Source organism: Coptis chinensis, chromosome 8, assembly GCF_015680905.1.
Source record: "Coptis chinensis isolate HL-2020 chromosome 8, ASM1568090v1, whole genome shotgun sequence".
NCBI classification, from domain to species: domain Eukaryota; kingdom Viridiplantae; phylum Streptophyta; class Magnoliopsida; order Ranunculales; family Ranunculaceae; genus Coptis; species Coptis chinensis.
The window spans coordinates 33,768,850-33,791,874 of record NC_141463.1 but is presented as its reverse complement, the minus strand read 5'-3'; the positions used below and the strand labels follow the sequence as shown (position 1 = coordinate 33,791,874).

Here is a 23,025-nt window from a genome sequence, read left to right as displayed (position 1 = left end):
TCTGCGGTTGGCGAACAAATATTGTTCTTTGAAGGCTTGGTATACAAGGGAAATAAACGAAAAAGAAATTCACACGGTTACCCTTTGGGACTCAATAATGTTAGGTGTTGGGTTGTATCGCTTGTTTCCTGAAGAAGTCGGGCCGTCTTGCTCTTCCTATACAAGTGAATGAGGAGATGTCGCAGATGCTCTTGGCACACAAGTTCCTTGGCCAAAGGACCATGTCTATTATAAAGACGACATTGAGGTAAATAACAAGATTCTTTAATATGAAGCTATATGATTGATTTCTGAATTTGGCTTCTCTTTTAATAATTGGTTGTTCTGAATTTTTAATTTAGGGAAGTAAAAATCAAACTAGTGATAGTCATAATCAAGGTGCAATAGATTCGTTTGTGGGATTCCTCAATATGGCGCTTTTCCAGGGGACCAAGGTTCGATACATTTTCCAGTAGGAGGAGAATTGTTTGGAGATAATATGGGTAGTTTCATTATGGAGAAAAGTGATATAATGGATGTATGTAACATGGGTTGGTTAGATGCTGCTATTTTGGTGGTATACATGAGGTTAGAATATCTGCAAAATTTCATTGTTGGTGTTATCGTAAATCTTAGATATTCATCTTTAGTTTTAGTAATTATGATTGCTTTATTTTTCTTTCTCTAGGATTCTTTATGACGAATTTGTGAGTTGTCGTGATGTCGTCGGATTTGTAAACCCTTTATCTTTCACAAGAGCTAATGGGAATGAGAAAACTCAAATTATTGTGAAGAGCTTGCAGAATATAAGTGGAAAAAGAGTTGTTCTTATCCCTTATAATCCAGGGTAAGGATATTGTCTTATATTTTTAATATTATCCATGTTTTATCATTTTCATTGGAATGTATATTATAGTTTTAATGTCTAATTTTTCTTTTTTAACTACACATGCCTCTGATCTTTTTGTAGTGGACATTGGGTTTTGATTGCTATTAATTTATCGCGAATGACTTTTAATTGGTTGGATTCGATGCATAATCTACCATCTAATGATATGGATATCTATTTTAACAGGTTTGTCATGATTGTGTATGTATATGAAATAATTAGATCATTACGTGCTTATCTTTTACTTGCTAATTAGGTTTTACATTGATCTTATTTTGAAGTGCGGTCATGAAAATAGAAAGACTTGAAGGGAAAGGAAGTAAAGGTCTAGTGAAGTGGGAGAAGATTATGGTAATAAACAAATTCTTATGCATACATACTGTGTATTTTGAAAAATACATGCTTATGAATATTTTCCATGTTTGTACTTAGGGCCCGTACCAACCTGGTAGTAAAGAGTGTGGGTATTACGTAATGAAGTTTATGAGAGAAATAATGGAAGCTTGTTCAGATAATTATTTTGAAAATAAGGTATAATTAAATCATACACTAGCATTCTCTATTTTGTGTTACTCTTCATTATTTAGTTATTATATATTTTATCTTTAATCGTGTGATGACAAATCTATCCCTCAAAGATACATACACACAAGAGGAACTTGATGTTGTTCGACTTGAAAAATTTTAGATTCATCTAGCATAATGGAGCGCTCGAGCCAAGCCGCCAAGTCTTAGCTAGGTTTTGACCCTTTCCAATCAAGGTGTGGTGCTTGGTCTCACCATTTTTTTTTTTTGATATTTTAGATAGAACAAATAGATTGTTTTTTTATTGATGCAACAAGTTAGGTCATTATTATTTTGATATAACAAGTAAATTTGGATGTTTCTTTTTCATTATTGATGACTCAAAAAAGTTCAAAATTCTTTTAGCAATTCAATGTCTTTGTGTTGGATGTGTAAATTTATTTCTTTTGTTTGTGTTGCACTATGAATTGTTTATTTGAGCAATGTGTTTTAAATCCAAAGTGGATATATATGGTGAAAATGGGCAGGTTGCAGGTTGAATGAATATGATTAGAATCAAATAATTAGGGGTTTTTATTTAAAAAAAAAAAAAAAAAAAAAAACTAGAAACCACGGTTTGATAAGAACCGAGGTATAACCAGTTTATATAACCCACGGTAGGGGTGATAAAAGGGTCGGGCCGGGCTAGCCCGCCCCTCAAACCATAAAAGCCCTCATGATTGAGGGCCGGGTCAACCCGCCCCTATTTGATGTTGAGGGCCGGGTCGAGTAGGGTCAAGCATGAAAACTCAAGCCCTTAACCCGCCCCTCGACCCTCATTTTTTAGGGCCAAATGAGGGCCGGGTCGGGCTCGGTCTAATTATACTTCACTAGTTTACTATTTTTTTTTTTTTTTTTTTTTTTTTTGTAATTGACTTAATGATATGTATATAAGTATACAAAACTAATTCTTATGTCTTTAGAAAAAAAATAGATAGAGATGGTGGAAGAAATGATATTCTTAAAACATCTATATTTTTCATACTTAACTATGTTGTTAGGTTAGATTTGCTTTTATGTATGACTTATATACATATCATTAAATCAATTACAAAAGCGCATATGTTATATTATGTTATATTATGTTATAATTTATCTCCTATTGAAAACTAATTTAATGATTTTTTTATACAATTTAGATAATTATAGTATAATACATAAATATAATATAAAATAACAAGAAAATGTGGTTTTCTTTTAGGGTTTATACAAATATATAGTATAATACATAAATTATCACCCCTATTTTGGGTTTACACAAAATAATCATAGTTCACTTTTCTTTTTACATTTGACCTCTTTTACTCAAATTACAAAATACCCCATATAATATATGGTAAACTACCATTATTAAACATCATTTGTAGTGAAAATATTTAGTTAAAATATGGATAATTGTGGTATCGCATATATATAATGTAAAAAATAAAATATATCTTATCGAAAAAAAAATAGTGAGGGCCAAGTGAGGGGGCTGGTAGGGCCAAATCTTGGGTCGGGCCTATGCTCCGAACCTAGACCCTAGCCCCGCTTAACAAGCATGAGGGTCGGGCCCACCAGCAAATCAATCTGTGAGGGCCAACTTTTGAGGGTTTTGACGCACATTTTTTAGGGCTAGGTCGGGCCGGGTTGAGGGCCTGAGGGACAAATTATCACCCCTAACCCACGGTTTGTAATGACTATACACCACGGTTTGATAAGGACCGAGGTATAATCAGTTTATATAACCCACGATTTATATCCAACCGTCGTATATATCATCACTATTTCCCACGGTTTGTAAATATAAGAGCAAACTTTTCAGACTATTAACCACGGTTTGTAAATTCTAATACCACTGTTTTACTCAAAACCGTGGTATATAAGAGGTACTTTTCCCTACGGTTTTGTTAGAAGTATTTGTCACGGTGGTTGTTACCACGGTATGAAAACAGTGGCTAAAGGCTTTTTACCACTGTAAATAACAGTGGTATATGAGCTTTTCTATAGTAGTGCAAAGAATGAAGCATTCCTTGACTCAATAATCGTATTAACATGTATATCTTGAATCTCTGATTTATTAACCATAAAACGATATGCACTACTATTGTTTTCATATCCAATGAATACACAATCAATAGTCTTGGGTCCTATCTTCACCTTCTTAGGTTTAGGGACTTCCACTTTAGCAAGACACCCCCACATTTTTAAGAATTCATAGGAAGTCTGATGACCTTTCCACAATTTATATAGTGTTTTAAGCGTATTCTTGTTAGGAATCTTGTTGAGAATGTAATTGGCGGAACGCAAAGCTTCCCCCCACAAATTCTGGAGTAAACCAAAACTTAACAACATAGTATTCATCATCTCTTTTAGAGTTCGGGTTTTGCATTCCGCAATACTGTTTGATTGAGGTGAATAAGGCTAGGAGTCGTAGTTTGATGAATAATTCCATGTCCATAACATAAACCTTCAAAAGGTGATTCATATTCACCTCTTCTATCACTCCTTATAGCCTTAATCTTTTTGCTTAGTTGATTTTCAACTTCATTTTTATAATGTTTGAATACTTCAATTGTCTCATCTTAACTTCTCAACAAGTAAACATAATTATATCTAGTGCTATTGTCAATAACCACCTCTAGTTTGCACGTACTTAAGATCACATATATCTGTGTGTATTAAGTCTAGAGGTTCAGTACTTCTTTCAATGGAATGAAAGGATGATCTGGTCAACTTGGATTCTACACAAGTTTCACATTTATGGTGTAGGTCTATTTTTATATATCTTTGTTATATAGTCCAAATTAATTAATCTATGCAAAGTATCATAATTAACATGTCCTAATCTACCATGTCATACATATGAAGACTCAATCAAGTAAACAAAATATTCAACTTTATTGGCGTTCTTTGGCGCAATAGTAAAACAAGACATCCTAAAGAGCCCATCTTGAAGATAGCCCTTACCCACGAATACATCATTCTTAGAAGAAGCCAAATTTTCATTCATATGGGAGATTGTTAGAAAAATGGATTTATACAAATCCATTGAGATATGAATGAGTAATTTGTCTCCCAAGTTACCCCACTTGAGATGAAATGGGTTTCTCTTGAAACAGTACGTAAAGTGAGAAAAATATTTTCGGAAGAATGCACTGGTTCGAAACAGTGCATTATGCCGAAAATGTGCGACCTTTCAAAATGTGCACTGGTTCGAAACAATGCATCATGCCGAAAAGGTGTGACCTTTCAAAACAATGTTTTATACCGAAAAGGTATGTCCTTTCAAAACATGTGACTTTTCAAAGAATTGTTTACTTTTTCCCAAGAGTCACTGTGTTGTTTCGAAGATGCACCACTCACCTATAAATAGTGGATGAATTTGGAGAGAAGGACACACCGGATTACACAGAGTTTTGATTTTTCTCTTCTCCCTCTGTTCTTAGTCAAATACTATGTTGTGTTCACTGATTCTATAGAATTGAAGTGCTAGCTTTCTATAGAAGGAAATCCGTTCTATTTTGGGAGACAGTTTCCCATCAACCTTCAAGCACCGTGATGGGGGAAATCTGTCTTAAGTTGTTAAGAATATACAACTTAATTGTACTTATTCTTTACCAATTACCAAACTATACAAACCTTTTGTCCTGTAAGTGTCTTGTACTTCTTAGTTAAATCCGAGCCTAGTGTAAATACACTATGTCCTTAAGACAGATTTTCCCCCTCACGATACTTGAAGGTTGATGGAAAATTGTCTCCCAAGATAAAACGGATTTCCTTCTATAGAAAGTTACCACTTCAATTCTATATAATCAACGAACACAACATAGTATTTGACTAAAAACAGAGGGATAAAAAAAAAATCAGAACTCTGTGTGATCTGGTGTGTCTTTCTCTCCAAATTCATCCACTCTTTATAGGTGAGCGATGCCTCTTCGAAACAACACAGTGACTCTTAAGAAAAAATAAATAACTCTTTGAAAAGTCACATATTTTGAAATGACATACCATTTCGGCATAAAACACTGTTTCAAACCAGTGCCTATTTCGAAAGGTCGCAACTTTTCGGCATAATGCACTATTTCGAACCAGTGCATCCTTTTGAAAAGGTTTTTCTCACTTTCCGTACTGTTTCAAAAGAAACTCATTTCATCTCAAGTAAAGTAACTTGGGAGACAAATTATTCATTCATATCTCAATGAATTTGTGCAAATCTAATTTTCTAACAGAACTGACATTCGAACATGAAAAAAAAAATGTTTTCAATTGATCAAGAGGACTTTCCAATAGATGTGTAAAAGACACCCTTATAAGTACGTGCTGGAGAGTAACACTCTTCTCATTGATGAAGAGGAATGCTTACAGTCGTGCAAAACATACATTCAAGTACATGTTTTTTATAGGTTCCAACTCTCCATGATTGGAACTGCCTGATTCCGCAAGTAAACCAAAAATTGTTGACAATGCCACCATATCTCTTCACATATAAAATTCTCTGCAGTTAGTTGTAGTGAAAAGATTCTGAAGCGAAGATGGTTGTTAGGGTCGGCCGACCGTGTCTGTGTGATACTCTGAACTGATTTTGTCTATTCCTATAATGAACTCACTGAACCAGCAGTGGCTCTTCACTTTACAAGATGTATCATGCCTCATGTCAGTCTTAATCTGCAGAAGATAAGCTTAATCATTATTTCTAAAACAAAGATATGTATATCAAAAATAGCATGTCCAAGTGAATTATAAAACTGTGTTTTCTAATATTTACTCACCGACTATCTACTAGCTAGAGTCGGTGACTCCATTCAGTCTATTGCCACTTGTATGTGTTGGATGATCGTGTCTGAGCTACAGCAGATTGTTTGAAACCTTCAGGTATTCCATGATGAAGGCACAGCTGCATTTGGAACTTCCACTGGGTTTGCAACTCCAGGGACCAGTGGCAACATGGCCGGCTTTGTAGATGGCTCTCCTGATAGTGGAATAAAGGGTGCACGAGGCATTGGCGTCGGAATTCCATGGCCAGGAGGTCCAAACATTTGAAGACTAGAGCTAGTCATCACAGGCAAGCTAGAGGGCCCTGAGATAGGTGGATAAGAAAACTGTGTCGCGTGCATGGGGGGCACCTGAACCAGTGGGCAACCATGAGAACCGCCAGTGATATCAAGCATTCCCATACCAAAACCCATGCCCATCCCCATGCCCATGCCCATCCCCATTCCCATTCCCATCCCCATCCCCATGCCAGCATTCATCGGTGCAAAAGGAGGCAAATGTTGTGCATTTATGTGTGGAATTCCATTTGGTAACATCATTGGAGGCATAAATAGCCCAGTTCCCATTGACATTATCTGTGGACAAAAGCTCAAGGCAATGAGATGCATATTCATGTAACGTCTTGAAATCACAACCAATAGATATTTTACCTGCACTTGAAGCTGGAGAGTCTTTAGATACTCAATAGCCTCATCAAGCATTGAAGCTTTATCAACCTAAACATGGCAACCAAATTTAGACTGTAGAGAATGTAAAAGATGCCCAGTGAACAATATAAGATGAGCCAAAGGTTAGCATGGAAACTGCAGATGGAAAACCTTATTGCAGTTGGGTATAAGTTCTTGCAGTGCTCTCATCTTCTCATTGATCCTATCCCTTCGTCTCTGTTTTATAGTATCCAAAAGATAATGGATGTTAAAATCAGTATGTAAACATGAAAAAAGTAACTTGACTTACTGCCTTTTTAGCATTTCTTATTCTCACCCTTTCAGATAAATTATGCACTTCTGCTGCCCGGCTTCTCTTAGTGCTCGCCCCTCGTCGAGCACTAGCTGGTTTTCTTACACCGACGGATTCTTCTTCAATATCCTGGTTCAACAATGAACTAAATCACATTAAAGAAAACACCTGGAAGGTAAAAAAGATGACCAGGCGGAATTCACACTTTCACTTACTTCACTCTGGTAATCAAGCTCCTCAGTGTCCCTAGATGTCCTCTTTAATCGCTGTTTTGGATCATTTGAGGCTCCCTTAGGGTTGTTGCCTGAGCATACGGAAGAAGATGCAACCACTGGCTCAATATACTTCTCATTATCTGGCATTCCCACGGTCGTACTTACCGCAAAGCTTGAGGTTTGGCCAAGAGCTGGATCCGGGGATCTACTCTTCCCTAAGGTATTTTCTCGACAATCAGCTTCAGGATGCTCAATGCACATTGGTTCCATGGGAGGCTTACCCATATATGGTTTCCCATCAACTTTTTCTGCGAAGGAATTGGGTTTACTTATGCAGTCTGTGAGACTTCTTGAAGCATTAGCGCAATCAATCACTGTAGAGTGAATATGGTTGCTACAACTCACTACAGACCCCTTATCATTATTTCTAAGTCTATCATTGCCCAGTGAAGATGAAACCAGTGCAGCATCTCCGTCTTGTCGATTCGTTTTAACAAATGTGGCAGGCCTTAAAAAATGGGAGAAGTTCACGATCCCTGTATTGTTACTTAGCTGTGACAATGGCCTACTGGGTTTGGGTTCTTGCTGCTGTGTATTAGTGTTGAGTAGCCCAGCTGCTTTCTGACTCGAATTCCCACAATTAGCTTGTTGAGCATTGTTGGTATTGCAGCCTACAGAAGGATGTGGAACACTTGGTCTATGAGATGGAAATGAGCTTTCACATCGCTGTAACCTTGACTCTGAACTTTCTCTTACAAGCTTTGGTGCATTCCCTTGTTCTGAATTCGCACCTCCATGAGACCCCCTAACAAAATGACCATAATTAGTGTTCTTAAGAACCGGTACAGCACTATTCTGAGCCGAGAATGAGTTCTGATCAACACCAGGAAGCTCGGAGAAGAACTCTAAACAGTAGTCATCAAGGGGGTAATTGATCCAAGGGACGACTTCGTCTTCTTGTCCCAACCCCATCTGGCTTGATGATAGCCCAGATGAGGAGAAGTCGTTTAAACAACAATGTGTTGTCTTAAGATTACTAGGAAGGGCATCTCCATCCTTCCCTTTTGGACCAATACTAGGATTGGTATTAAAGGTGGTTTTTCGAGTTCTATTCGACTGACCTTGTAACAAAATCTGACCATTTTCCCATACTAGCTCAGAGAAATCATTATGAGGTCTGCTGCATACATGTGTGGGAAAAAAAAATGTCACAACGAAGAGGAGTACAGCCAATTTTTTTATAAAAATGTAAAAATGAGAGTAGAAACATACATGGAAGCTAGATCAGCCAAAGAACTAGTCATCTTGAAATGAGTAGATGATTCTAGCTTATCTTCCGCCATCCGTTGAAGTTGGGAATAAGGCATGATGGATAAATATAAACAAAATGGAGCTGAAGAGAGATGCTGCTCACTGAGTAATCTCAAACTTTCTACCTCCTTCAACACTCATTGCCAGAAGCTAGTGTCATCTAAGTTGATGGAGTAACAAAGCCGGTTCTTGAATTCCTTAAACTAACATCATTGCAAGATCTCAAGAACCACCTTCTTGAATAACACCTTCACAGTTTTCAGTGTTCTGCAATTGGGATTCTCAAGAATAAACTCCCCAATCCAATATCTACTTCTTATTGAAACTTAAACCAGTAAAAAATGGTCCAGTCCGAACCATTGTCCCTAACTCTGTAACTCCCAAGTAAGGACAATGTAAAACCACAGTGATCTCCTACTACGTACTACATACAAATGAAAATCCTAAGATTTAATGCACTTAACCGTTCTGACGGTGAAACAGAGGAAATGAGAGCAGAATGCTTGCCAGGAGGCCAAGAGAATACAAGACAGAAGTTACACCATATGGGACTCACTCACGTCCCTTGTCATGGTTATTTAAATAGTGACTACTGAGTACTGACCATTTTGCTTTCTTATTTTTTTATCCCTGGCCCTGGCTGGGTGGGAGTTTGCACATCCATGACTTTATTTATTTAGGTTAGGATGGATATGTATTGCTTGTGAATTCTGACTACATTTGTTTGCAAAGATAAGGTCTCTAGTGTCAAAATAATTATTTAATAGTTTGAATTATATCCCATGTTATATATATCCTTGGTTATAATAATTGGACTTGTGGGGTTGACACATACTATTGCAAACAATATCTTGTCTAGCGTTCAGTGCTTTTAACATGTGAGGTAGGAAGAAGGAATTGAAAGTAAAATTTAGGGGAATAATAAAAATTGAGCAACTTTTATTATTACTTTGTTAATAGATTGACTGCACAAATAATTAGTTTTTATCCGGAACCGCGCCAGCCAGCCAACAACATTTTCAGCTGATTTGACAACTCACAACCATAGTTCGTGATTCGGAACGAAACTCCGGAATTTCACTTGAAATTTCGGTTTTTCAAAAAATCGAAAATTTAAATATAGTGTCAAAATAATTGAAATTCCAAAAGAATTTATTATTACTTTGTTAATAGGGTTGAAATTTACACAAATTTAGTTTTTATCCGGAACCGCGCCAGCCAGCCAAACAACATTTTCAGCTGATTTGACAACTCACAACTAATGGCTCAAACAATAGCTTCCCAAGCTCTCAGTTACTTCGCCCAGTACTTTTACCATATTGTCTTCACACCAACTAAGGCTCCACAATAGCTTCCCAAGCTCTTATTTCGCCTAATACTCAGGGGCGGCTCAAGGCAATCGGACCCTAAGCAAAATTTGAATATGGGGTTTTATAGTATTAATATATACCAATAAAATTGTTATGGATCTTATGGATTTGTTTACGTTATTTCATATGAATATAAATCTCAATTTATTTAACAAATAATTTCGAATATAACAATTATTATAAAAATTGATCTCAATTTTTTATGTTTTTTTCTTTATTGAATAGTCATTTTATAAATTTGAAACTTCAATAAATTTATTTAACAAAGAAATGTACAAGAGATAGAAAAAAAAAGAATTCTACACCAAATAAAACAATATATACAAGATTGAAGTGTTGGCATCAATGCCTCATATTTGATTATTTGTTATAGAGTGATGAAATTTTTTGATAAATTATAGAAACGTACATGTATTTTTTTAGAGAATACGAAAATGCGAGAGAAACGAAGGCGTTTAATGTGATTTTCTAGTTTCCAATTTTCTAATTTAAAAACGTTTATCTAACGAATTAAAATAAATAAATAAAATAATAATAATAATAATAATAATAGGGTTTTTTTTTTTCTTTATTTTTTGGCTAATAAAACAAGAGAAAATCTATTGTATGCAGGAGAGAGAGTGGTGTAGTCAATCGAGGCCACTCATCACAACAAAATGTGTGTGTGTGTCTTGCATCACGAAATACTGTGCAAGGGTCTAGATTTATGCATACCGGTGTAGCAGGTGTACTCTAGATGCTAATAAAACAATAGTAGGTTGTGAGCTAAAATATATTGGAGGGCCCTTGGACTGTGGGCCCTAAGCGGATGCCTTTATTATGTTATGGGTAGAACCAGCCTGCCAATACTTTTACCATATTGTCCTCACACCATGACAAATTTTCATGTTTACTATAAAATTAGTTTTGGACAATGACTAAAATATCACTGATATATCCGATATATCGTCGATATATATTATTTTTTTGGTACACCGATATCGATATTTTCGATATATATCCACCGAATATTGAACTTTTTTTCCGATATATATCAAAATTTTCGATATAAAACTTTATATCGCCGATATTTATAATATATATCGTTTGATTTTTTGACCATTTTTTAATATAAATCCGATATTTTTTATATTATATTTTCAATATATATAATATTTCTGATATTTTAAATAGTTTGGACCGGTCACAAAAAAAATAGATATATCCGATATATATCGGTTTTTGAGTATACCGATATATTAACCTATTAACCGATATCAATATTTTGGTCCTTGGTTTTGGAATAATAAATAACAAAATACTAACAAACAGAACGAGAGTACAGGTACAGACTGTGTACTCTAGATTTTCTCAAACAAAACAAAAAATAGCAATTCTAGAGTACAAAAAAAAAAAAAACACATTGCCCCAGCACACCACCCAAACCTTGTCAAATTATGTCGGCCCACCCAAATCAAAATCAGAAAAAAATGAAAAAACAAAGTCGTGCATAGCACGTACCCCATATATACTAGTTCTAAAGAAGAGGTAGGATCCTCTACGTAAGTATACGAAAAAGCTAGCCATCAAAATAAGAGATGAGCTTCAATCAGGGAATCAGGGAAATAGAATTGGGTCAAGAAGCTTTGTTTTCAAGGGGGGAATGTCGTGTCTTTTTTGAAAGTGAATTGATTCCGCTAAGGTGCCAAAGCATATGGAACCTCTATTGTTTTTTTGAAGAACACGTCACTTTGAGAAAATAAAATTGACAAGTAGTTGGTAATCACACGAAGATTGCTCACTTGGAAGCGAAGCTTCCAAGTGGACATTTTGTAACCAGGTGTTGATCCGAGGGAGCTATCAGCATGGTGGACCCAAGGCAAAGAAAGATAACCCATTGATTGTTAGATTGTTACAGTACGAAAACCTTTGGAGCCCCCATCAAATTCGAGGCCTATAGAGAGAGATATTTCAACACAAGCGCGTGAGGTCCATCGTGTATATCCTATATATTCACGTGATGGTGTTGGTCGACTTGAATCATATACCACCCCCTGCATAATCTGACTTGATCGTTGGTGTCCTATTATGTGTGCGTGGATGCATAGGACTTAGAAACATGTCTGGTTGTATTACTTAACACGTTGGTGGACGAAACTAGTTAACCAAACAGAACATGGACATTTTAACCCTGGAGTCTGAAAAATGATTGAGCCTTCACTGCGGTTTGTCTCGCCTATTTTGTCCGCGTGAACTAGATTTTGAAGTTTGAACTAACAAACTCAGAAGTCAAAACTGCAACATAAACAACCCAATCTGGTGACAGCTAAAATAGTATTCTAACTTTCTTGTATAACATGAACTGCCGCAAGCCGCAGTCCAAGGTAATCCAAGTTGCAGGCTTGCAGTCGTTGCAGCCCTTAAGATGATAAAATCATACATTCAAGAAAAACAAAATCCACGTCGAAATAACTTGATTAAACATTCCAAAATCCCTAGTCCCAAGTGTTCCTGGTGTCATACCGTGATCAACATTCCCCAGACATAATTGATTACTGACAATTCCCCGCATAAACATCGTGGCTTTAAGAGTCTATATTGGTTTTCAGCTGATGAACAAAATCCTAATCCAGCCCAACCTTAATACAATCATCAAAGCTACAAAATAGCCCACTCCTTGGACAGTGGCATAGACAAAAATCAAGTTGGATTTGTCATGTTAATACAAGTGCATTTACAATAAAATGCCAAATCAAGAAACAACAATAAAGCATTAGTAAGCTGAAGAAAAAAATGTTAGCGATTACACGGACGAGCATTGAAGTGTTACCAGTAAAATTTTCTCATCAACTTGTTCATCTAGATAGCAGATATCTTCACTTTGTGTTGAGTCAACTGAAAACACCTTCTTTTAGGCACTCTGATACAACATGTTTCAGTTGGAACATATTTTTCCTTGCCACCTGCAACAACGACCAAATTTTTTTTTAAGAAAAACAGAAGAATAGGCTGACTTGCCAAGGCCTTTGATCGTACAGCAGATCACCATATTGCATGTAGTCTTAGGGTCAGGATACCCCATAACCACTATATGGTAGGTATGTTATTCCCTGACTCTGTTCTCATATGCTAGCTATCAATAAGCATCAAGAAATGGATACATTCCTCATCTCAGTGCACACTGGACAACCACAAAAAACATGATGATGCAAACTAGTAGGCAATTTTATGCACGAAACGATATCAAGTAGAATAGATAAGAACCACATTTTGTTAAATCCCCTCTAGTGAATTCCTTATTAAGAACAAGTAACTTGCCTTGCGGATGGCAGTGATTCTTCTGTCGGCATCATTCAGTTGAGTCTCAATTTCTTTTTCTGCCTGTGCGAGAAGCTTCTGGTGCGATGTCTCTGATAAAAGAAGGGAATTAACAAAGTAGATCAGAAGTGCTGAATTAAATCGGAAAAAAGTTGGCGGGTAGACATTTTCCAATCAAGCTTCAATACATGGAAAACATATGAAGGGAAGCTTGGCAAGAAGTTTGAAGGAGAATGTCAAAAGTAGAGGAGCATTCAGCCACACCTAAATAATCAAAGCTAGTGAATCTAAACAAAACTTAATGTTCTTTTTTCAAACTGAATAAGGATCAAGTTTTCCATTCTAAGCTGCTGTTTATGTGGTCCTGATGCAGAATTTACTAATATTCACTAAACTACTTGATCAAGGGCAGCTAATTCTATAAGTTCATGATGGTCACATAAGAGCTTTGCAGCCATGCAAGCAGCACAGTACGAAATTTCAATTACTTTCCTACACACCAAGGGCAAACACAAAATACAGCAATGCACACATGGTTATCAATTTCTCTCCTAGCATTGCATGCTTAACCAAGATTTAAATAAATAAACTTTTCTTATCAGCTGATCAAACCAGCACACCATGCGTATAGTAAGAAGTCATAAGCAGTCTACCTGCCAACTTTTATTTGGTATATTATAGTTTCACAAGGTCTGTGACAAGCGTGCCCAGCCGTCTTCTATATATCCAGGTTTCCATTTTAAGGAACATTTCATTTGTCAACGGAGAGCGCAGGAAAGCTTCAAAAGGAATGACAAATACTTTGACAGGCAGCCTTTTATAAGATTGCTAATAAAATCCGCTTATTCATATGTCCAACATATTTATATAAATCCTTTGCAGAAATCCAAGAGATAAATTTGACACAATTTCTAAAATCTAATTCTGACATATTTAATAGGAAAAATGATAGCACTGCAAATTTCACATTAATGAGATAACAGCATACATAATATGAAGTTAGGCTACTGATATGACTACAGCAGTTGTGCACTATGACAGTGTCATTGAACAAGGTTACAGTATGGTGTTTCTCATACCAGAATATCATTGTGTAACAGTTCCATAATGGAAGACAGACAAAAAAATAGAAAAAGGAAAGCAAAGCATAACCAGTCTTCACAAAGTTATTCTATTCACATATTTTTAAAAAACACGAGCTGATGATATCACTTTCTCTTACAATCTGATACTCATATTTCATGTCAGTGCTTCCTGTTTGAGCTCTCTCTCTCTCTCTCTTCTTTTTTTTATAAATAAAAAATAAATCAAAAAGTCTATAACATCTAAAGCAAAGTACAAATAGCAAAGGGACTTACTGCAAGGATAGTTCACTACAAATGTGCCCTAAAGAAGGTAACAATATTGAACTAGGTTAAAGATAAAAGGTGCAGTTTTATCTTCCTCATCAAGTATGGTGTAGGTTTACCACAACCAATTATTGGCCCACCCCAGTCTCTTGTCCTTTTTGACTTTCAACATATACTCTCTTTTATTTATTTTTCAAAAAAAAAACAAAAACAATTGACATGGACAAATCATCTGAGCAAGATCAAGAAACACCAAAAATTGAAGACAAACAACAACATTCTTGTCTAATATCTGACTAGCATAGGTAATCATACTTTGCCTCTTTGCATTTCCCATTAGTTCTGCCTGGAAGGCTTCGAGATCTTCAAGTGTGCTCTTGCACTCCTTGAGATGGTGAGCTACCTCTTCTTTGAACTTATCCTGCGTGGATTTCAGTCGTTCATGTTGCTCTGTGAGTCAAAATTGAGCTGTCAGTTCTCAATCCAAGCTTAGAAATTACTGCAATGAAACTAGAAGAGTTGTGCATAGCTAGTGCACCAACACAGTGTCTGACAATCATAAACAAGAATGCAAACTGAAAAGACACATGTCAGGATCAAATGTTTTAAATCACCATTGCAGTATTCCAACAATCCAAACAGGAACATGTTGCTATGGTGTGCATTGAAACACTCCATTTCTATGTATTCTCACATAAAAGTGCTAATTTAACTCAACTTTCTGTACATAGAGATGCCATTTAAGTTGGGTCCTCATCCCATTCAATAATAATATTAGATTATGTGGGAACAAAAGTTTCCTATTTAAGTCTGAGCAACTTTCCATAATAGGTTAAGCTACTAGTTACTACTTAAAACCTAAGTGAGTCTATTATGTAGACCTACACTGCTTTTAGTCCTAATTGAGTTAAGTGTGTCCTAAGTCCTCTCTCTACAAATAGCAGCCTGGTTTATTGTAGTTCTACGTCTCTAAGAATCAACAGTTTACTTACTCTGAAAAGGCAAAAAATAAATGTAATATACACATGCATAACTCACTCACACAATTTTAAAGCTAGTATGGATCTACTCCTGGTTCCTATTCGCATTTCTTAGTCTATCAGCGTCCACATTAAACACCATGTAACAGATTTGTAGTTTTGATGCCTAAATCTAACTATAAACAAATACCCTGAGTTTCAAGTAAACATTCCAACACAAGGTATATTAAATGGAAACTGATTTGTGGGGATTATATATAGTATACAGCATATGAAAAACGTCCACATGGTTGGATGATCACGATATCCTTCTGTACACACAGGGATTGCATGGTTAGAAGTAAGCAGTTTGAGATCTTTTTGGCTCTATAACAATGTAAAAATAAGTGTAAGAATGGGGAGTAACTCAAGCATATATCTAATAAAATATGAGGTATGTGCACCCTCGAAGATTGTTGTGAGAGGATTCTAATATTATATCGGGTGGGAAATGATAATCTATAACTCATCCAAAGAGGATTCTGAAAATTTAAATTTAGACTCTCTCAAGTCATTGTAGCAGATTGATATGCTGTACAATCAATTTACAACCCCAAGATATGAGACACTTCGGATTGGAAGGACATCCCTGTCAACATGTCAAAGATCGGTACAGAACCAGACCTTCTGTATGTTTTCCATAGGATTGCATCAAGAATTGTGAAATACTGACCGCTTTTTTTTGTGAAACACTTACCGTTACAATCACATCTAAAAAAAGCAGTCCCTAACATATGTGAAAAACTAACGCCTTTTATGCTAAGTTACAATGACACGGATAGGTGTGTCCATATCCGACATGATTACAAAGAGTCTGACACGGCAAATTTTCAAAAATTAATGTATCACATATAATTTGTGTCCAACACGGACATGCAGATACGTATCCGACACATATTATTTTCAAAATATAGTGTGCCCTTGTAACATAGCTTTTATGACATCAATACAACTCATTTTAATAAAAATACAATTGCAAAGAAACTATGACAGTAAAGGACTATATGTGCATGTCATTAACATTATGTAACAAGATCAACAAATAGGAATCAATCAATTGCTATGTTATGAGTGCATAACTACATATGCATCTTAGTGAGTCACAACAAAAGTCAATATACGTGAGTACATAACTACATATACACATGCATCTTAGTGCGTAGTGTGTACATATGCATTGTAGTGAGTACATAACTACATATACACACTCAAAAGTCCAACCCGATAGGAAAGTGATACCATTTGTCTTAACTGTACAGAAGTTGCTTATGGACGCAAAATCCAAATGGTAATTCGACGCTGGTGCATATGGGATATGGTAGGCCAATGGAATTGGATGACTCAAATAAAACAGTATATCCAAATACAATGACAGTCATTGATTGGGCTCCTTTGACCACCGAGTATTCACCCAAATCAATAAGTTTTTTAGTTAGAGGAACTAGCTTTAAAGATAAATTATCCATACCTTGGAATCTGGTTTCTAAGCTTTTCCTCTTTGAATTACCAAGATTTGTGAACTTCAAACTGGGGCAAAAGAAGAAAATGATGAATATAAAATCTTATTATGCAATTCATGACTTAGTAAATATGAGCTCGTGATACCCACACTTCTCTTTGAATCTGAGAGTTAACGTTCTGCAGCTGTAACTGTATTTCTTCAGCAAGAGAGGCCAAGATCTGACAGCTTTTCTTGCTTGTTTGGGTCTGAATTCTGGTTTTAAAACTTTGTAGTGCTTTGGCAATGAGAGAAACAGCACTGTTGTATTTAGAAATGAAAGAAACTAAATAAACATTTTAAAGATGCATAGCTATGAAAATGGTATAAATGATGAGGTTTACAACTGCTTTATAGATGAAACAACAGGTATAGTTCAGTGTATAAAACCTCATCATGCCGTCATCATTGTTTTGGTTCGAAGGTTGCTCTAGCTCTGAACTCTCCAGAATCCCTAAAAAATTCACGAGAGAGAACAAATCATATTCAGGAGAGAGAGAGAGAGAGAGAGAGATACAATCTTGTGTTGGGCACATATAACACTATTAGCAGAATACCTTTTTGGGAAGGTGAGGTGGGGCCCAGTCCATCCTGGCAGAACCTTTTGTTTTGGCGAATAATGGATGGTGATATCTCGGTGTTATTACATCCTGCAGTCCACATATGTGCACCCCTGCGACCTGCACATGACCCCAGAACCAATGTAAGAACAGCATACATATTTATCTCCACCATGCCCCTTCTCCTTTTTTGGTGTTAATAGGAAACAAACAGCAGAAAATTTATCAAGTACACTATTACTAACACTGAAGATCAATCTGTAACATATCACATATCATAGCCCCAAACTGGTCAGGCAATTTTACTGAAAGTCCAATGACTAAGTGAACTATTTAATGTGCAATGAACATGGAAAATTTTCCATATGGTAAATCACGCGAACCACTAATCTCGGAACAAAGATTGTGAAAGAAGTAGTTTGCAGACAAACAACAAAAACTCAAGTCTTGACAAGCAGGTAGCTGGAATCACAACACCTGCAGTCAAGGACCTTTTCAAGTGAAGAAAAGGAGAGCAGACGAGATCCTCTGTTGGGGTAGACAAACAAGGACTCTGATTAATTCTCTCACTTATTTGGTAGTGTATCATTTATATGAAATGGCACTTTATGCAATACAGCAATTGAAGGTAAATCAGAAGATGTATAAAAGAAACATATAATGCTTCTTATTTGGTCAGTATATCACCTTTGCTAATGGGTTGATCTTCTTCCCCGCTATCTTCTTCTGGATCTTCTGATGATTCAGATAACCTGTGTTTTGCATCTATCTCTTCCATAACAGGTGAGGATTCCATATTGGGTATGGGTGACTCTTTCAGATCATCGGTATCATCCTGTTAGAGATGTTAAGAAAGACAATAGACCAAAAGGAACTGGATGCAAAATCAGTGGATGATTAAAACAAAAACTGTTAGCAAAGAAAACATGCTCAAGGATACAGAGGAATCTGTTTCTGCATTTACACCAGAAGAACCTCGTTTGGATTTCTGCAGAGTCCTCAAGTTGTAAAAACCTTTCGTCACAAATCTTCTCTCATCTGGTACAGGACTCTGAATAGCCTGTTCCTCTTGTATGCTTTTTGGTGATGTGTTGAGAAAAGATTCTTTCATGGTTGCTTTCATTCTTAAGGTTGGACTCTCAGCACCATATTGGGGGTCTAGATTATTTTTCCAGGAACCACTCCAAAAACCTGTTAGAGGGCTTGTATCTTTTGGTAACTCTGGACTGCTCAGCTCTTCCTGTTGATTCACCTTCTTGCTTTGTGAGGAATGATGAAGCTGCTCTTCATCTCTGATTCCATTTATCGGTTGCAGATTCTCTCTGTCGATCTCAGACGGTTTTAAATGCAACTTTTCTACTTTACCACTATGTGATTGTGTTTTACTGGATGCTGGCTGTGTTTCATCACTGTCAGTGTCCCGCCTTATCTTTTTTGAATTACGCTTTCCTGAAAAGGAAATCCTCCGTGGCTCAACTCTTGTGCTCACTTTTTTCCCACTATTCTTGCTTGTAGACTTTAAGAGGCGAGGTCCGCTAATACCATGTAAGCTCCCTGACCGCTCTTCTGCTTCATTGAAGGTGAATATATTCTTCTCTTGCGGTCTCCTTCTAGAGCTCAAGGCAGTATGCAAATTTGCTCCTTTACCGCTGCCTTGCTTTAACCTTGGATTTGTTGCAGTTGAGCCTTTCTTTTGAGTTAAAGAACGAGTCACTGGTCTTCTAGTGGTCTCATCAGGACTTTCAGAGTCAGTCTCTATAGTATCTGAGTTCTGTCTAGGCTTGACAGCTTTACTACTATTATGATCCAATCGTTTGTCCAGATTCAAATTCTCTGTACCTACATCAAGCTCCTTAGATTCTGAACTCTTCTCCTTCTGTGAAGATGCAGTTTCTAATGCTTCCCAAAGCCTCTGTCTCAAACTCGTGTTGGTTCGGTTTACTCTGTCCTCTGTGTTCTCTTCTTCTCTTTCTTTATCCGACACATGAGCTTCTTGTGCAGCTGCAAAGACAAATTCTTCTGTCTTTTCAGTGTTTCCTTGTTTCTCTTCTCTCCTTCCATATACAACACCATCAAACTTCTTCTGAACTCCGTTGCTGAAAGCAAATTCTTCCACCTTTTCAGTGTTTCCATCCTTCTCTTTTCTCCTCCCATATACAACACCATCAAATTTCTTTGTAATTCCGCTGCTAAATGCAAATTCTTCCAGCTTTTCAGTGTTTCCATCTGTTTCTTTTCTCCTTCCATATACAACACCATCAGACTTATTAGGAACTCCGCCGCTGAAGGCAAACTCTTCCACCTTTTCAGTGCTTCCGTCCTTCTCTTTTCTCCTTCCACATGCAACACCACTGAATTTCTTCTGAGCACCACTGTCGGACTGCAGAACCATAGTTTGATTTGCATAAATCTGAACCATTTTTACCCTCGATTTCCCACTTACACTATTGGATCTCTCTTGCAAGCCACTTCCAGAGTACACAACCGGAGTCTTATTTGCACTAAATTGCACTGTAGTTGTTGTCGTTGGTGTGACTTGCTTATACGATCCAGTAGAAACCCAAGGAGAATTCCCTTGAGCTTGTTTTTCTTTCAAAGAATCAAACATCTCCGACAAATTGTTGTTTCTTCGTTCCACTAATTTCTTCCTAGAATCCCCTTCTTTAGCATTATTATTATTATTATTTCCAACAACTCCAGTAGATTTCATTTTAATAACAACATTTTGTTCTGCCATAATACCAATCGAAACCTTCCTCGACTGTCCAGATGGAAGAAATCCACTACCCAAACTCCCACAAACATTACCCAGGTCCTAAAAACACATATTGAAGCAGAAAAAAGTAACAATCAACTTGATATCACATTTTAAATCAATTATAACCTTAAAAATTAGAGATAAGTCCACTTACTTGTTGTTGACTTAATCGCCTATCGATCTCCATTGAATCAACAATCAATCAACGCCAAAACAATATAGTATGTACCTAAAACCCATAAACACGTTGAAATTGAATAAAATTTACATGGATCTATGGTTGGTTAATTTTACAGATAGATCTAGTAATTAAATTAGGGTTTCAAATCGATTTATTATTATAACTAATTAATTAAAATGAAGAATAACGTAACGGATGTGATGAAAACTTACCACGTTTCAAATCGAAGCAAATGAAAACTGGTGTGAGAAATAATAATAATAGATTTAGTTTGAGATATGAAGAAATGAGAGAGACAAGTTTTTATTTATTTATTTAAGCTGGGTTTCAAAATGAGAAAGTGAAAAATGAGAATAATTTGGCGGGAAAATTAAAAGGTGGGACCCAGTGAAATTTGAGGTCCTACCTGGGATATGACGACAAGCCCAAATGAATTGCACAAACGGGGGACCCTTAAATTACGATCAAAACATAGGCCTAACCGCCTAGCTAGGTTGGTTTGGGTTGATTGGTCTTTGGGTCGGATTGTTGAAACTTATCTTATATAAGGCCCACCCAATAACGAGACTACATGAGACTACATACCTTGAATTCAAGTTCAACTTCACGCCATTTCATCAACATGCCATATAAACAGTGTACGTCTAAACAATGGGTGTTTTGTCTCATTTTGGTTCAAACTTTAATTAACGTGTAAGTACTCTCCGTTCTCAAACAGATCACTACACCACACATGTCCACACACTAGGTCGTATCTTCACAGCTCGTGCATTACCATGTCGTACCACGCCACCAAGACGTAACAACTACCCAAACTTAGGTTGTCCAACATATCAAACACATTCATATATGGAAGCAAATGATCTACCGCGATCCTGAAGCTCAGCCAACGCACTAATCAAGGAGATATTTATTTTGTAACATCAGAAGTAATAACGAATCATCAAGATATAACAAAATATGGATCTACACTTGACAACGCCCTTGAGCAAATAAGGAAAGTCAGCTTAAACATCTATAAGTAAATAGAGATGAACTACGTAAGGTTTGATTCAAGTTGACCCAAGAAACTTGATACATAGGCAACTCTTATCCCAATAAAGAGTGCAATCATTCCCTATCAAACTCAACATCAAGTCATAGGTACAAAATCCACGCCTCTACATTGGCGCCGTCTGCCAGTTCATTTCCTTGAGAAAAACACCCACACTATTTTCTCAAGTCCACGAAATTGGTTAGAAAACCACCATGGAAGCACAACTACAAGTTCTAGTAGATCAAGTCAACTTTCTCCACGAATCATTTACCACGCTCCAGCAAGAGAACCAAATTGTGCGCGAGCAAACCATTTCCAACACCAACAATGTGACTCCAGATGCCATCGACAACAATGCGGTCACGAAATTTCACTACAACCCGAATCAACGCCGATGACCTCACCCAACGACCGAGAAATCGGTGAAAAAGCCATTTATGACCTAGATCGTTCAGAAGATGTTCCAATCATACAAGGTGTCACCATTCACCACAGAAGCCAGGGACAAGCAGCCTCCCACTAACTTTATCCAACCAAAGTTCTCATTGTACGACGGTACCTCGTGTCCAAGCCAGCACATAGCTCATTTCAACCAAATCTTAGCGCTCTACAATGCTCCAGACTTTGACTACCTCAAATGCAAACTCTTTCCAGTCAGCTTGAAAGATGGAGTATTGGATTGGTTCTACATGCTAACTCCTGATTCAATCCACAACTTTGACAAGCCGAGACGTTCGCAGCAGAGTTCGTCCACAACAGGAAGAAACAAGTCGACCTAGACTCCTTGTTCCAGCTGAAGCAAACACACAGGGAGACTATTCGCGCTTTCCTAAGATGTTTCAAAAAGGAACACCTATCAATGGAACCAGGCCTCAAGGACATATTTGTAGCCTCTGCATTCACTAATGCCCTCCTAGACGACTCCAACCTAGCAGGGTCTCTCATGCGCAACAAGCCATAACACCTAGACGACCTGTACCACAGAGTCAACAAGTACATGAACTATGAAGAATGGATGACCCAGCGCAAAGGCAAAGAAGTCCTCGCAGGCAGCGACAAACGGGGACCCAAAGAAAGCAACTAGTACTCAGGCAACAACAAGGGCACCAACTCCCATAAGCCATCGTACACCAAAAAAGAATTCTCCAACTTCTCCAGGATGCCAAGCCATATCCTGAAGAAGATATATACAACATCTTACTTCAAACCAAACATCAACAAGGTGATCGCAATATCAGGACGTCCATACTGCCACTTCCACAAACTCCACCACCATGACACCGA

The 23,025-nt window shown here is 36.9% G+C and overlaps 2 protein-coding genes and 1 long non-coding RNA gene across 4 annotated transcripts; 1 reads left to right on the top strand and 2 right to left on the bottom strand.

Moving 5' to 3' along the window:
• The first annotated feature begins 948 nt into the window (after positions 1-948).
• On the top strand, positions 949-1,399 carry LOC147481206 (uncharacterized). The gene is made up of 3 exons (XR_015204584.1): positions 949-1,054; positions 1,150-1,219; positions 1,301-1,399. It is a non-coding gene; the product is annotated as an uncharacterized LOC147481206 (long non-coding RNA).
• Positions 1,400-5,659: 4,260 nt separating this feature from the next.
• Positions 5,660-9,311, bottom strand: LOC147481205 (transcription factor PIF3-like). Of its 2 annotated transcripts, none has more exons than XM_086576415.1 (7): positions 8,635-9,311; positions 7,363-8,539; positions 7,172-7,276; positions 7,006-7,071; positions 6,838-6,903; positions 6,184-6,762; positions 5,660-6,079 (listed from the first exon to the last, which is right to left on the bottom strand). In XM_086576415.1, the coding sequence occupies exons 1-6, from the start codon at positions 8,727-8,729 to the stop codon at positions 6,283-6,285; spliced, it is 1,989 nt and encodes a 662-aa protein (XP_086432541.1). In that variant the 5' UTR covers positions 8,730-9,311; the 3' UTR covers positions 5,660-6,079; positions 6,184-6,282. The 2 variants fall into 2 exon arrangements, with proteins under 2 accessions (XP_086432541.1, XP_086432540.1); XM_086576414.1 differs by having other exon boundaries at positions 7,363-8,542; positions 8,635-9,309.
• Positions 9,312-12,547: 3,236 nt separating this feature from the next.
• Positions 12,548-21,042, bottom strand: ASY3 (asynaptic protein). The gene is made up of 11 exons (XM_086578238.1): positions 20,918-21,042; positions 20,679-20,753; positions 18,707-20,581; positions 18,454-18,601; positions 17,764-17,886; positions 17,597-17,660; positions 17,318-17,467; positions 17,177-17,235; positions 15,005-15,139; positions 13,341-13,432; positions 12,548-12,985 (listed from the first exon to the last, which is right to left on the bottom strand). The coding sequence occupies exons 2-11, from the start codon at positions 20,709-20,711 to the stop codon at positions 12,914-12,916; spliced, it is 2,751 nt and encodes a 916-aa protein (XP_086434364.1). The 5' UTR covers positions 20,712-20,753; positions 20,918-21,042; the 3' UTR covers positions 12,548-12,913.
• Positions 21,043-23,025: the final 1,983 nt, after the last annotated feature.

What these genes read in the sequence shown, in the direction of transcription:
- LOC147481205 (XM_086576414.1), bottom strand. Translation starts at nt 8,729, where the DNA reads ATGCCTTATTCCCAACTTCAACGGATGGCGGAAGATAAGCTAGAATCA. An exon ending in TGCATAATTTATCTGAAAGG is followed by an intron (nt 7,072 to 7,171) that starts GTGAGAATAAGA and finishes ACTATAAAACAG; the next exon opens with AGACGAAGGGATAGGATCAA. An exon ending in CTCTCCAGCTTCAAGTGCAG is followed by an intron (nt 6,763 to 6,837) that starts GTAAAATATCTA and finishes TTTTGTCCACAG; the next exon opens with ATAATGTCAATGGGAACTGG.
- ASY3 (XM_086578238.1), bottom strand. Translation starts at nt 20,711, where the DNA reads ATGGAGATCGATAGGCGATTAAGTCAACAACAA. An exon ending in AATGATGACGGCATGATGAG is followed by an intron (nt 17,468 to 17,596) that starts GTTTTATACACT and finishes TAAATACAACAG; the next exon opens with TGCTGTTTCTCTCATTGCCA. An exon ending in TCTCAGATTCAAAGAGAAGT is followed by an intron (nt 17,236 to 17,317) that starts GTGGGTATCACG and finishes CTTTTGCCCCAG; the next exon opens with TTTGAAGTTCACAAATCTTG.